Raw genomic sequence first — 17,355 nt, forward strand, 5'->3', positions numbered from 1 at the left:
ACACTTGACAGACAGATAAGGAACAGACAGGTTAACTTCCACACTTGACAGATAGATAAGGAGCAGACAGGTTAACTTCCACACTTGACAGATAGATAAGGAACAGACAGGTTAACTTCCACACTTGACAGATAGATAAGGAGCAGACAGGTTAACTTCCACACTTGACAGATAGATAAGGAACAGACAGGTTAACTTCCACACTTGACAGATAGATAAGGAACAGACAGGTTAACTTCCACACTTGACAGATAGATAAGGAACAGACAGGTTAACTTCCACACTTGACAGACAGATAAGGAACAGACAGGTTAACTTCCACACTTGACAGATAGATAAGGAGCAGACAGGTTAACTTCCACACTTGACAGATAGATAAGGAGCAGACAGGTTAACTTCCACACTTGACAGACAGATAAGGAGCAGACAGGTTAACTTCCACACTTGACAGATAGATAAGGAGCAGACAGGTTAACTTCCACACTTGACAGACAGATAAGGAACAGACAGGTTAACTTCCACACTTGACAGACAGATAAGGAGCAGACAGGTTAACTTCCACACTTGACAGATAGATAAGGAGCAGACAGGTTAACTTCCACACTTGACAGATAGATAAGGAGCAGACAGGTTAACTTCCACACTTGACAGATAAGAAGCAGACAGGTTAACTTCCACACTTGACAGATAAGGAGCAGACAGGTTAACTTCCACACTTGACAGATAAGGAGCAGACAGGTTAACTTCCACACTTGATAGATAAGGAGCAGACAGGTTAACTTCCACACTTGACAGATAGATAAGGAGCAGACAGGTTAACTTCCACACTTGACAGATAGATAAGGAGCAGACAGGTTAACTTCCACACTTGACAGACAGATAAGGAACAGACAGGTTAACTTCCACACTTGACAGATAGATAAGGAGCAGACAGGTTAACTTCCACACTTGACAGATAGATAAGGAGCAGACAGGTTAACTTCCACACTTGACAGATAAGGAGCAGACAGGTTAACTTCCACACTTGACAGATAGATAAGGAGCAGACAGGTTAAATTCCACACTTGACAGATAGATAAGGAGCAGACAGGTTAACTTCCACACTTGACAGATAAGGAGCAGACAGGTTAACTTCCACACTTGACAGATAGATAAGGAGCAGACAGGTTAACTTCCACACTTGACAGATAAGGAGCAGACAGGTTAACTTCCACACTTGACAGATAGATAAGGAGCAGACAGGTTCCACACTTGACAGATGTTCCACACTTGACAGATAGATAAGGAGCAGACAGGTTAACTTCCACACTTGACAGATAGATAAGGAGCAGACAGGTTAACTTCCACACTTGACAGATAGATAAGGAGCAGACAGGTTAACTTCCACACTTGACAGATAGATAAGGAGCAGACAGGTTAACTTCCACACTTGACAGATAGATAAGGAGCAGACAGGTTAACTTCCACACTTGACAGATAAGGAGCAGACAGGTTAACTTCCACATTTGACAGAGCAGACAGGTTAACTTCCACACTTGACAGATAGATAAGGAGCAGACAGGTTAACTTCCACACTTGACAGATAAGGAGCAGACAGGTTAACTTCCACACTTGACAGATAGATAAGGAGCAGACAGGTTAACTTCCACACTTGACAGATAAGGAGCAGACAGGTTAACTTCCACACTTGACAGATAGATAAGGAGCAGACAGGTTAACTTCCACACTTGACAGATAAGGAGCAGACAGGTTAACTTCCACACTTGACAGATAGATAAGGAGCAGACAGGTTAACTTCCACACTTGACAGATAGATAAGGAGCAGACAGGTTAACTTCCACACTTGACAGACAGATAAGGAACAGACAGGTTAACTTCCACACTTGACAGATAGATAAGGAGCAGACAGGTTAACTTCCACACTTGACAGATAGATAAGGAGCAGACAGGTTAACTTCCACACTTGACAGACAGATAAGGAACAGACAGGTTAACTTCCACACTTGACAGATAGATAAGGAGCAGACAGGTTAACTTCCACACTTGACAGATAGATAAGGAGCAGACAGGTTAACTTCCACACTTGACAGATAGATAAGGAGCAGACAGGTTAACTTCCACACTTGACAGATAGATAAGGAGCAGACAGGTTAACTTCCACACTTGACAGACAGATAAGGAGCAGACAGGTTAACTTCCACACTTGACAGATAGATAAGGAGCAGACAGGTTAACTTCCACACTTGACAGATAGATAAGGAGCAGACAGGTTAACTTCCACACTTGACAGACAGATAAGGAGCAGACAGGTTAACTTACGCAATGTATTGCTCAGTCTTGTTGTACTTCTTGGCCAGGTACTTGGCTGAGGCCTTACTGGGAATCTTGACGAAGGACATCTCCTTTCCAAAGCGCGTCATGTTGCAGGGTGTCTCACACACGCAGTAGTCATTATCCCTCTCCACCAGAAAGTCTATAAGGGGACACAACAAGGGGACACAACAAGGGGACAGTGTCCTTTATATGTAGTGCACTACAGCACGTTGCGGGGCGTGAGAAACAGATAATACACTCAGCAAAAACTGGTTGAATCAACATTGATTCCACATCATTTTCAACCACGTTTACACATGAATCAACACGTAAAACTGATTGGATTTGCAAATGACATGGTGAATTTTTTTGTTGATTTCACGTTGACAACTCAACCAAACGTAAATCAAAACTAAATGTTGAACTGACGTCTGTACCCAGTGGGAGGGAGGGATGGAGAGAGAGAGAGAGAGAGACTACCTGACCAAAAGTATGTGGACACCTGCTTGTTGAACATCTCATTCCAAAATCATGGGCATTAATATGGAGTTTGTCCCCCCTTTGCTGCAATAACAGCCTCCCACTCTTCTGGGAAGGCTTTCCACTAGATGTTGGAACATCGCTGTGGGGACTTGCTTCCATTCAGCCACAAGAGCATTAGTGTGGTCGGGCACTGATGTTGGGCAATTAGGACTGGCTCACAGTCGGCGTTCCATGGGGTTGAAGTCAGGGCTCTGTGGAGGCCAGTCAAGTACTTCCACACTGATCTAGATTACCCATTTCTGTATGGACCTGGCTTCGTGAACGGACAGAGATAGTAGGTTTTACTTACCCAAGGCAGGGTCGGCACACTCCTTGTACTGCTCTGGGGTACAGTAAGGGGCATCTCCTGAGGAAAACATGACAGAGAGACAGAACACAACGTCCTGGATGAGGAAGAGGATGAAGAGGGGACATCTCTGTCATTACAACTCCTTGTTCTCTCTTGATTGATTTCATCTGTCTTATAAAAAAAAGAAACGTTTTATTTTACCAGTCAAGAACAAATTGTTATTTACAATGATGGCCTACACTGACCAAACCCAGACGATGCTGGCCCTATGTGACTCCCAATCACAGCCGGATGTGAAACAGCCTGGATTTGAACCAGGAACTGCAGTGACACCTCTTGCACTGAGATGCAGTGCCTTAGACCACCGTGCCACTCAGGAGCACTATCTGCCTGGAGTACTCCTCCTACCATGTTGATCTAATCTCCTCATTTAATGACTGATGTCATTAACACTGGTGTCCTTTCATGTTCTCCAGATTGGACAACCTCTTCCATTAGTGAGAACACAGTTAAAGAAAACACAGCAGCCTGATGTCTGAGATACAGTGAATTAGCTTTCTCCTGTCCTATTACTATAGTTATTCACATCCCTGTCCACACTGTTGACATTCAGTAACTATAGTTATTCACATCCCTGTCCACACTGTTCAGTAACTATAGTTATTCACATCCCTGTCCTCACTGTTGACATTCAGTAACTATAGTTATTCACATCCCTGTCACACTGTTCAGTAACTATAGTTATTCACATCCCTGTCCACACTGTTCAGTAACTATAGTTATTCACATCCCTGTCCTCACTGTTGACATTCAGTAACTATAGTTATTCACCTCCCTGTCCACACTGTTGACATTCAGTAACTATAGTTATTCACATCCCTGTCCACACTGTTCAGTAACTATAGTTATTCACATCCCTGTCCACACTGTTGACATTCAGTAACTATAGTTATTCACATCCCTGTCCATACTGTTGACATTCAGTAACTATAGTTATTCACATCCCTGTCCATACTGTTGACATTCAGTAACTATAGTTATTCACATCCCTGTCCACACTGTTGACATTCAGTAACTATAGTTATTCACATCCCTGTCCACACTGTTGACATTCAGTAACTATAGTTATTCACATCCCTGTCCATACTGTTGACATTCAGTAACTATAGTTATTCACATCCCTGTCCACACTGTTGACATTCAGTAACTATAGTTATTCACATCCCTGTCACACTGTTCAGTAACTATAGTTATTCACATCCCTGTCCACACTGTTGACATTCAGTAACTATAGTTATTCACATCCCTGTCCACACTGTTGACATTCAGTAACTATAGTTATTCACATCCCTGTCCACACTGTTGACATTCAGTAACTATAGTTATTCACATCCCTGTCCACACTGTTGACATTCAGTAACTATAGTTATTCACATCCCTGTCCACACTGTTCAGTAACTATAGTTATTCACATCCCTGTCCACACTGTTGACATTCAGTAACTATAGTTATTCACATCCCTGTCACACTGTTCAGTAACTATAGTTATTCACATCCCTGTCCACACTGTTGACATTCAGTAACTATAGTTATTCACATCCCTGTCCACACTGTTGACATTCAGTAACTATAGTTATTCACATCCCTGTCCACACTGTTGACATTCAGTAACTATAGTTATTCACATCCCTGTCACACTGTTCAGTAACTATAGTTATTCACATCCCTGTCCACACTGTTGACATTCAGTAACTATAGTTATTCACATCCCTGTCCACACTGTTGACATTCAGTAACTATAGTTATTCACATCCCTGTCCACACTGTTGACATTCAGTAACTATAGTTATTCACATCCCTGTCACACTGTTCAGTAACTATAGTTATTCACATCCCTGTCCACACTGTTGACATTCAGTAACTATAGTTATTCACATCCCTGTCCACACTGTTGACATTCAGTAACTATAGTTATTCACATCCCTGTCCACACTGTTGACATTCAGTAACTATAGTTATTCACATCCCTGTCCACACTGTTGACATTCAGTAACTATAGTTCCACACTGTTCAGTAACTATAGTTATTCACATCCCTGTCCACACTGTTGACATTCAGTAACTATAGTTATTCACATCCCTGTCCACACTGTTGACATTCAGTAACTATAGTTATTCACATCCCTGTCCACACTGTTGACATTCAGTAACTATAGTTATTCACATCCCTGTCCACACTGTTCAGTAACCTAGTTATTCACACACTGTTGACATTCAGTAACTATAGTTATTCACATCCCTGTCCACACTGTTGACATTCAGTAACTATAGTTATTCACATCCCTGTCCACACTGTTGACATTCAGTAACTATAGTTATTCACATCCCTGTCCACACTGTTGACATTCAGTAACTATAGTTATTCACATCCCTGTCCACACTGTTGACATTCAGTAACTATAGTTATTCACATCCCTGTCCACACTGTTGACATTCAGTAACTATAGTTATTCACATCCCTATCACACTGTTCAGTAACTATAGTTATTCACATCCCTGTCACACTGTTCAGTAACTATAGTTATTCACATCCCTGCCACACTGTTGACATTCAGTAACTATAGTTATTCACATCCCTGTCCACACTGTTGACATTCAGTAACTATAGTTATTCACATCCCTGTCCACACTGTTCAGTAACTATAGTTATTCACATCCCTGTCCACACTGTTCAGTAACTATAGTTATTCACATCCCTGTCCACACTGTTGACATTCAGTAACTATAGTTATTCACATCCCTGTCCACACTGTTCAGTAACTATAGTTATTCACATCCCTGTCCACACTGTTGACATTCAGTAACTATAGTTATTCACATCCCTGTCCACACTGTTGACATTCAGTAACTATAGTTATTCACATCCCTGTCCATACTGTTGACATTCAGTAACTATAGTTATTCACATCCCTGTCACACTGTTCAGTAACTATAGTTATTCACATCCCTGTCCACACTGTTGACATTCAGTAACTATAGTTATTCACATCCCTGTCCACACTGTTCAGTAACTATAGTTATTCACATCCCTGTCCATACTGTTGACATTCATTTACATTACATTTACATTTACATTTAAGTCATTTAGCAGACGCTCTTATCCAGAGCGACTTACAAATTGGTGCATTCACCTTATGACATCCAGTGGAACAGTCACTTTACAATAGTGCATCTAAAACTTAAGGGGGGTGAGAGGGATACTTATCCTATCCTAGGTATTCCTTAAAGAGGTGGGGTTTCAGGTGTCTCCGGAAGGTGGTGATTGACTCCGCTGTCCTGGCGTCGTGAGGGAGTTTGTTCCACCATTGGGGGGCCAGGGCAGCGAACAGTTTTGACTGGGCTGAGCGGGAGCTGTACTTCCTCAGTGGTAGGGAGGCGAGCAGGCCAGAGGTGGATGAACGCAGTGCCCTTGTTTGGGTGTAGGGCCTGATCAGAGCCTGGAGGTACTGAGGTGCCGTTCCCCTCACAGCTCCGTAGGCAAGCACCATGGTCTTGTAGCGGATGCGAGCTTCAACTGGAAGCCAGTGGAGAGAACGGAGGAGCGGGGTGACGTGAGAGAACTTGGGAAGGTTGAACACCAGACGGGCTGCGGCGTTCTGGATGAGTTGAAGGGGTTTAATGGCACAGGCGGGGAGCCCAGCCAACAGCGAGTTGCAGTAATCCAGACGGGAGATGACAAGTGCCTGGATTAGGACCTGCGCCGCTTCCTGTGTGAGGCAGGGTCGTACTCTGCGGATGTTGTAGAGCATGAACCTACAGGAACGGGCCACCGCCTTGATGTTGGTTGAGAACGACATTCAGTAACTATAGTTATTCACATCCCTGTCCACACTGTTGACATTCAGTAACTATAGTTATTCACATCCCTGTCCATACTGTTGACATTCAGTAACTATAGTTATTCACATCCCTGTCCATACTGTTGACATTCAGTAACTATAGTTATTCACATCCCTGTCCATACTGTTGACATTCAGTAACTATAGTTATTCACATCCCTGTCCACACTGTTGACATTCAGTAACTATAGTTATTCACATCCCTGTCCACACTGTTGACATTCAGTAACTATAGTTATTCACATCCCTGTCCACACTGTTGACATTCAGTAACTATAGTTATTCACATCCCTGTCCACACTGTTGACATTCAGTAACTATAGTTATTCACATCCCTGTCCACACTGTTGACATTCAGTAACTATAGTTATTCACATCCCTGTCCACACTGTTCAGTAACTATAGTTATTCACATCCCTGTCCACACTGTTGACATTCAGTAACTATAGTTATTCACATCCCTGTCCACACTGTTGACATTCAGTAACTATAGTTATTCACATCCCTGTCCACACTGTTGACATTCAGTAACTATAGTTATTCACATCCCTGTCCACACTGTTGACATTCAGTAACTATAGTTATTCACATCCCTGTCCACACTGTTGACATTCAGTAACTATAGTTATTCACATCCCTGTCCACACTGTTGACATTCAGTAACTATAGTTATTCACATCCCTGTCCACACTGTTGACATTCAGTAACTATAGTTATTCACATCCCTGTCCACACTGTTCAGTAACTATAGTTATTCACATCCCTGTCCACACTGTTGACATTCAGTAACTATAGTTATTCACATCCCTGTCCACACTGTTGACATTCAGTAACTATAGTTATTCACATCCCTGTCCACACTGTTGACATTCAGTAACTATAGTTATTCACATCCCTGTCCACACTGTTGACATTCAGTAACTATAGTTATTCACATCCCTGTCCACACTGTTGACATTCAGTAACTATAGTTATTCACATCCCTGTCCACACTGTTGACATTCAGTAACTATAGTTATTCACATCCCTGTCCACACTGTTGACATTCAGTAACTATAGTTATTCACATCCCTGTCCACACTGTTGACATTCAGTAACTATAGTTATTCACATCCCTGTCCACACTGTTGACATTCAGTAACTATAGTTATTCACATGTCCACACTGTTGACATTCAGTAACTATAGTTATTCACATCCCTGTCCACACTGTTGACATTCAGTAACTATAGTTATTCACATCCCTGTCCACACCATTCAGTAACTAGTCCACTGACATTCAGTAACTATAGTTATTCACATCCCTGTCCACACTGTTGACATTCAGTAACTATAGTTATTCACATCCCTGTCCACACTGTTGACATTCAGTAACTATAGTTATTCACATCCCTGTCCACACTGTTGACATTCAGTAACTATAGTTATTCACATTATGTCACATGTTGACATTCAGTAACTATAGTTATTCACATCCCTGTCCACACTGTTGACATTCAGTAACTATAGTTATTCACATCCCTGTCCACACTGTTGACATTCAGTAACTATAGTTATTCACATCCCTGTCCACACTGTTGACATTCAGTAACTATAGTTATTCACATCCCTGTCCACACTGTTGACATTCAGTAACTATAGTTATTCACATCCCTGTCCACACTGTTGACATTCAGTAACTATAGTTATTCACATCCCTGTCCACACTGTTGACATTCAGTAACTATAGTTATTCACATCCCTGTCCACACTGTTGACATTCAGTAACTATAGTTATTCACATCCCTGTCCACACTGTTGACATTCAGTAACTATAGTTATTCACATCCCTGTCCACACTGTTGACATTCAGTAACTATAGTTATTCACATCCCTGTCCACACTGTTGACATTCAGTAACTATAGTTATAGTTATTCACATCCCTGTCCACACTGTTGACATTCAGTAACTATAGTTATTCACATCCCTGTCCACACTGTTGACATTCAGTAACTATAGTTATTCACATCCCTGTCCACACTGTTGACATTCAGTAACTATAGTTATTCACATCCCTGTCCACACTGTTGACATTCAGTAACTATAGTTATTCACATCCCTGTCCACACTGTTGACATTCAGTAACTATAGTTATTCACATCCCTGTCCACACTGTTGACATTCAGTAACTATAGTTATTCACATCCCTGTCCACACTGTTGACATTCAGTAACTATAGTTATTCACATCCCTGTCCACACTGTTGACATTCAGTAACTATAGTTATTCACATCCCTGTCCACACTGTTGACATTCAGTAACTATAGTTATTCACATCCCTGTCCACACTGTTGACATTCAGTAACTATAGTTATTCACATCCCTGTCCACACTGTTGACATTCAGTAACTATAGTTATTCACATCCCTGTCCACACTGTTGACATTCAGTAACTATAGTTATTCACATCCCTGTCCACACTGTTGACATTCAGTAACTATAGTTATTCACATCCCTGTCCACACTGTTGACATTCAGTAACTATAGTTATTCACATCCCTGTCCACACTGTTGACATTCAGTAACTATAGTTATTCACATCCCTGTCCACACTGTTGACATTCAGTAACTATAGTTATTCACATCCCTGTCCACACTGTTGACATTCAGTAACTATAGTTATTCACATCCCTGTCCACACTGTTGACATTCAGTAACTATAGTTATTCACATCCCTGTCCACACTGTTGACATTCAGTAACTATAGTTATTCACATCCCTGTCCACACTGTTGACATTCAGTAACTATAGTTATTCACATCCCTGTCCACACTGTTGACATTCAGTAACTATAGTTATTCACATCCCTGTCCACACTGTTGACATTCAGTAACTATAGTTATTCACATCCCTGTCCACACTGTTGACATTCAGTAACTATAGTTATTCACATCCCTGTCCACACTGTTGACATTCAGTAACTATAGTTATTCACATCCCTGTCCACACTGTTGACATTCAGTAACTATAGTTATTCACATCCCATCCCTGACATTCCACACTGTTGACATTCAGTAACTATAGTTATTCACATCCCTGTCCACACTGTTGACATTCAGTAACTATAGTTATTCACATCCCTGTCCACACTGTTGACATTCAGTAACTATAGTTATTCACATCCCTGTCCACACTGTTGACATTCAGTAACTATAGTTATTCACATCCCTGTCCACACTGTTGACATTCAGTAACTATAGTTATTCACATCCCTGTCCACACTGTTGACATTCAGTAACTATAGTTATTCACATCCCTGTCCACACTGTTGACATTCAGTAACTATAGTTATTCACATCCCTGTCCACACTGTTGACATTCAGTAACTATAGTTATTCACATCCCTGTCCACACTGTTGACATTCAGTAACTATAGTTATTCACATCCCTGTCCACACTGTTGACATTCAGTAACTATAGTTAGTTATTCACATCCCTATAGTTATTCACACACTGTTGACATTCAGTAACTATAGTTATTCACATCCCTGTCCACACTGTTGACATTCAGTAACTATAGTTATTCACATCCCTGTCCACACTGTTGACATTCAGTAACTATAGTTATTCACATCCCTGTCCACACTGTTGACATTCAGTAACTATAGTTATTCACATCCCTGTCCACACTGTTGACATTCAGTAACTATAGTTATTCACATCCCTGTCCACACTGTTGACATTCAGTAACTATAGTTATTCACATCCCTGTCCACACTGTTGACATTCAGTAACTATAGTTATTCACATCCCTGTCCACACTGTTGACATTCAGTAACTATAGTTATTCACATCCCTGTCCACACTGTTGACATTCAGTAACTATAGTTATTCACATCCCTGTCCACACTGTTGACATTCAGTAACTATAGTTATTCACATCCCTGTCCACACTGTTGACATTCAGTAACTATAGTTATTCACATCCCTGTCCACACTGTTGACATTCAGTAACTATAGTTATTCACATCCCTGTCCACACTGTTGACATTCAGTAACTATAGTTATTCACATCCCTGTCACACTGTTCAGTAACTATAGTTATTCACATCCCTGTCCACACTGTTGACATTCAGTAACTATAGTTATTCACATCCCTGTAACTATAGTTATTCACATCCCTGTCCATACTGTTGACATTCAGTAACTATAGTTATTCACATCCCTGTCACACTGTTGACATTCAGTAACTATAGTTATTCACATCCCTGTCCACACTGTTGACATTCAGTAACTATAGTTATTCATCCCTGTCCACACTGTTGACATTCAGTAACCCATCCCTCCACACTGTTGACATTCAGTAACTATAGTTATTCACATCCCTGTCCACACTGTTGACATTCAGTAACTATAGTTATTCACATCCCTGTCCACACTGTTGACATTCAGTAACTATAGTTATTCACATCCCTGTCCACACTGTTGACATTCAGTAACTATAGTTATTCACATCCCTGTCCACACTGTTGACATTCAGTAACTATAGTTATTCACATCCCTGTCCACACTGTTGACATTCAGTAACTATAGTTATTCACATCCCTGTCCACACTGTTGACATTCAGTAACTATAGTTATTCACATCCCTGTCCACACTGTTGACATTCAGTAACTATAGTTATTCACATCCCTGTCCACACTGTTGACATTCAGTAACTATAGTTATTCACATCCCTGTCCACACTGTTGACATTCAGTAACTATAGTTATTCACATCCCTGTCCACACTGTTGACATTCAGTAACTATAGTTATTCACATCCCTGTCCACACTGTTGACATTCAGTAACTATAGTTATTCACATCCCTGTCCACACTGTTGACACAGTAACTATAGTTATTCACATCCCTGTCCACACTGTTGACATTCAGTAACTATAGTTATTCACATCCCTGTCCACACTGTTGACATTCAGTAACTATAGTTATTCACAACTATAGTTATTCACATCCCTGTCCACACTGTTGACATTCAGTAACTATAGTTATTCACATCCCTGTCCACACTGTTGACATTCAGTAACTATAGTTATTCACATCCCTGTCCACACTGTTGACATTCAGTAACTATAGTTATTCACATCCCTGTCCACACTGTTGACATTCAGTAACTATAGTTATTCACATCCCTGTCCACACTGTTGACATTCAGTAACTATAGTTATTCACATCCCTGTCCACACTGTTGACATTCAGTAACTATAGTTATTCACATCCCTGTCCACACTGTTGACATTCAGTAACTATAGTTATTCACATCCCTGTCCACACTGTTGACATTCAGTAACTATAGTTATTCACATCCCTGTCCACACTGTTGACATTCAGTAACTATAGTTATTCACATCCCTGTCCACACTGTTGACATTCAGTAACTATAGTTATTCACATCCCTGTCCACACTGTTGACATTCAGTAACTATAGTTATTCACATCCCTGTCCACACTGTTGACATTCAGTAACTATAGTTATTCACATCCCTGTCCACACTGTTGACATTCAGTAACTATAGTTATTCACATCCCTGTCCACACTGTTGACATTCAGTAACTATAGTTATTCACATCCCTGTCCACACTGTTGACATTCAGTAACTATAGTTATTCACATCCCTGTCCACACTGTTGACATTCAGTAACTATAGTTATTCACATCCCTGTCCACACTGTTGACATTCAGTAACTATAGTTATTCACATCCCTGTCCACACTGTTGACATTCAGTAACTATAGTTATTCACATCCCTGTCCACAGTAACTGTTGACATTCAGTAACTATAGTTATTCACATCCCTGTCCACACTGTTGACATTCAGTAACTATAGTTATTCACATCCCTGTCCACACTGTTGACATTCAGTAACTATAGTTATTCACATCCCTGTCCACACTGTTGACATTCAGTAACTATAGTTATTCACATCCCTGTCCACACTGTTGACATTCAGTAACTATAGTTATTCACATCCCTGTCCACACTGTTGACATTCAGTAACTATAGTTATTCACATCCCTGTCCACACTGTTATTTGACATTCAGTAACTATAGTTATTCACATCCCTGTCCACACTGTTGACATTCAGTAACTATAGTTATTCACATCCCTGTCCACACTGTTGACATTCAGTAACTATAGTTATTCACATCCCTGTCACCTGTCCACACTGTTGACATTCAGTAACAGTAACTATAGTTATTCACATCCCTGTCCACACTGTTGTTCAGTAACTATAGTTATTCACATCCCTGTCCACACTGTTGACATTCAGTAACTATAGTTATTCACATCCCTGTCCACACTGTTGACATTCAGTAACTATAGTTATTCACATCCCTGTCCACACTGTTGACATTCAGTAACTATAGTTATTCACATCCCTGTCCACACTGTTGACATTCAGTAACTATGACATTCAGTAACTATAGTTATTCACATCCCTGTCCACACTGTTGACATTCAGTAACTATAGTTATTCACATCCCTGTCCACACTGTTGACATTCAGTAACTATAGTTATTCACATCCCTGTCCACACTGTTGACATTCAGTAACTATAGTTATTCACATCCCTGTCCACACTGTTGACATTCAGTAACTATAGTTATTCACATCCCTGTCCACACTGTTGACATTCAGTAACTATAGTTATTCACATCCCTGTCCACACTGTTGACATTCAGTAACTATAGTTATTCACATCCCTGTCCACACTGTTGACATTCAGTAACTATAGTTATTCACATCCCTGTCCACACTGTTGACATTCAGTAACTATAGTTATTCACATCCCTGTCCACACTGTTGACATTCAGTAACTATAGTTATTCACATCCCTGTCCACACTGTTGACATTCAGTAACTATAGTTATTCACATCCCTGTCCACACTGTTGACATTCAGTAACTATAGTTATTCACATCCCTGTCCACACTGTTGACATTCAGTAACTATAGTTATTCTATAGTTACATCCCTGTCCACACTGTTGACATTCAGTAACTATAGTTATTCACATCCCTGTCCACACTGTTGACATTCAGTAACTATAGTTATTCACATCCCTGTCCACACTGTTGACATTCAGTAACTATAGTTATTCACATCCCTGTCCACACTGTTGACATTCAGTAACTATAGTTATTCACATCCCTGTCCACACTGTTGACATTCAGTAACTATAGTTATTCACATCCCTGTCACTGTTGACATTCAGTAACTATAGTTATTCACATCCCTGTCCACACTGTTGACATTCAGTAACTATAGTTATTCACATCCCTGTCCACACTGTTGACATTCAGTAACTATAGTTATTCACATCCCTGTCCACACTGTTGACATTCAGTAACTATAGTTATTCACATCCCTGTCCACACTGTTGACATTCAGTAACTATAGTTATTCACATCCCTGTCCACACTGTTGACATTCAGTAACTATAGTTATTCACATCCCTGTCCACACTGTTGACATTCAGTAACTATAGTTATTCACATCCCTGTCCACACTGTTGACATTCAGTAACTATAGTTATTCACATCCCTGTCCACACACTGTTCAGTAACTATAGTTATTCACATCCCTGTCCACACTGACATTGTAACTATAGTTATTCAGTAACTATAGTTATTCACATCCCTGTCCACACTGTTGACATTCAGTAACTATAGTTATTCACATCCCTGTCCACACTGTTGACATTCAGTAACTATAGTTATTCACATCCCTGTCCACACTGTTGACATTCAGTAACTATAGTTATTCACATCCCTGTCCACACTGTTGACATTCAGTAACTATAGTTATTCACATCCCTGTCCACACTGTTGACATTCAGTAACTATAGTTATTCACATCCCTGTCCACACTGTTGACATTCAGTAACTATAGTTATTCACATCCCTGTCCACACTGTTGACATTCAGTAACTATAGTTATTCACATCCCTGTCCACACTGTTGACATTCAGTAACTATAGTTATTCACATCCCTGTCCACACTGTTGACATTCAGTAACTATAGTTATTCACATCCCTGTCCACACTGTTGACATTCAGTAACTATAGTTATTCACATCCCTGTCCACACTGTTGACATTCAGTAACTATAGTTATTCACATCCCTGTCCACACTGTTGACATTCAGTAACTATAGTTATTCACATCCCTGTCCACACTGTTGACATTCAGTAACTATAGTTATTCACATCCCTGTCCACACTGTTGACATTCAGTAACTATAGTTATTCACATCCCTGTCCACACTGTTGACATTCAGTAACTATAGTTATTCACATCCCTGTCCACACTGTTGACATTCAGTAACTATAGTTATTCACATCCCTGTCCACACTGTTGACATTCAGTAACTATAGTTATTCACATCCCTGTCCACACTGTTGACATTCAGTAACTATAGTTATTCACATCCCTGTCCACACTGTTGACATTCAGTAACTATAGTTATTCACATCCCTGTCCACACTGTTGACATTCAGTAACTATAGTTATTCACATCCCTGTCCACACTGTTCAGTAACTATAGTTATTCACATCCCTGTCCACACTGTTGACATTCAGTAACTATAGTTATTCACATCCCTGTCCACACTGTTGACATTCAGTAACTATAGTTATTCACATCCCTGTCCACACTGTTGACATTCAGTAACTATAGTTATTCACATCCCTGTCCACACTGTTGACATTCAGTAACTATAGTTATTCACATCCCTGTCCACACTGTTGACATTCAGTAACTATAGTTATTCACATCCCTGTCCACACTGTTGACATTCAGTAACTATAGTTATTCACATCCCTGTCCACACTGTTCAGTAACTATAGTTATTCACATCCCTGTCCACACTGTTGACATTCAGTAACTATAGTTATTCACATCCCTGTCCACACTGTTCAGTAACTATAGTTATTCACATCCCTGTCCACACTGTTGACATTCAGTAACTATAGTTATTCACATCCCTGTCCACACTGTTGACATTCAGTAACTATAGTTATTCACATCCCTGTCCCACACTGTTACATTCAGTAACTATAGTTATTCACATCCCTGTCCACACTGTTGACATTCAGTAACTATAGTTATTCACATCCCTGTCCACACTGTTGACATTCAGTAACTATAGTTATTATTCACATCCCTGTTATTCCACACTGTTGACATTCAGTAACTATAGTTATTCACATCCCTGTCCACACTGACATTCAGTAACTATAGTTATTCACATCCCTGTCCACACTGTTGACATTCAGTAACTATAGTTATTCACATCCCTGTCCACACTGTTGACATTCAGTAACTATAGTTATTCACATCCCTGTCCATACTGTTGACATTCAGTAACTATAGTTATTCACATCCCTGTCCACACTGTTGACATTCAGTAACTATAGTTATTCACATCCCTGTCCACACTGTTGACATTCAGTAACTATAGTTATTCACATCCCTGTCCACACTGTTGACATTCAGTAACTATAGTTATTCACATCCCTGTCCACACTGTTGACATTCAGTAACTATAGTTATTCACATCCCTGTCCACACTGTTCAGTAACTATAGTTATTCACATCCCTGTCCACACTGTTGACATTCAGTAACTATAGTTATTCACATCCCTGTCACACTGTTCAGTAACTATAGTTATTCACATCCCTGTGCACACTGTTGACATTCAGTAACTATAGTTATTCACATCCCTGTCACACTGTTCAGTAACTATAGTTATTCACATCCCTGCCACACTGTTGACATTCAGTAACTATAGTTATTCACATCCCTGTCACACTGTTCAGTAACTATAGTTATTCACATCCCTGTCCACACTGTTGACATTCAGTAACTATAGTTATTCACATCCCTGTCACACTGTTGACATTCAGTAACTATAGTTATTCACATCCCTGTCCACACTGTTGACATTCAGTAACTATAGTTATTCACATCCCTGTCCACACTGTTGACATTCAGTAACTATAGTTATTCACATCCCTGTCCACACTGTTGACATTCAGTAACTATAGTTATTCACATCCCTGTCCACACTGTTGACATTCAGTAACTATAGTTATTCACATCCCTGTCCACACTGTTGACATTCAGTAACTATAGTTATTCACATCCCTGTCCACACTGTTGACATTCAGTAACTATAGTTATTCACATCCCTGTCCACACTGTTGACATTCAGTAACTATAGTTATTCACATCCCTGTCCACACTGTTGACATTCAGTAACTATAGTTA

The 17,355-nt window shown here is 40.2% G+C and overlaps 1 protein-coding gene across 3 annotated transcripts in view; it reads right to left on the bottom strand.

The window, feature by feature from the left end:
* LOC124025817 (acid-sensing ion channel 1) overlaps positions 1-17,355 on the bottom strand; it is a 393,661-nt gene that overhangs the window by 23,687 nt on the left and 352,619 nt on the right. For all 3 annotated transcript variants that reach the window (XM_046339148.1, XM_046339144.1, XM_046339147.1), the window contains 2 exons: positions 3,146-3,202; positions 2,320-2,473 (listed from right to left, as the gene is read on the bottom strand). In XM_046339148.1, the coding sequence (XP_046195104.1) occupies positions 2,320-2,473; positions 3,146-3,202 (211 nt within the window). The remainder of the gene's footprint in view (positions 1-2,319; positions 2,474-3,145; positions 3,203-17,355) is intronic.

Source organism: Oncorhynchus gorbuscha, linkage group LG03 (assembly GCF_021184085.1).
Source record: "Oncorhynchus gorbuscha isolate QuinsamMale2020 ecotype Even-year linkage group LG03, OgorEven_v1.0, whole genome shotgun sequence".
In the NCBI taxonomy this organism is placed as follows: domain Eukaryota; kingdom Metazoa; phylum Chordata; class Actinopteri; order Salmoniformes; family Salmonidae; genus Oncorhynchus; species Oncorhynchus gorbuscha.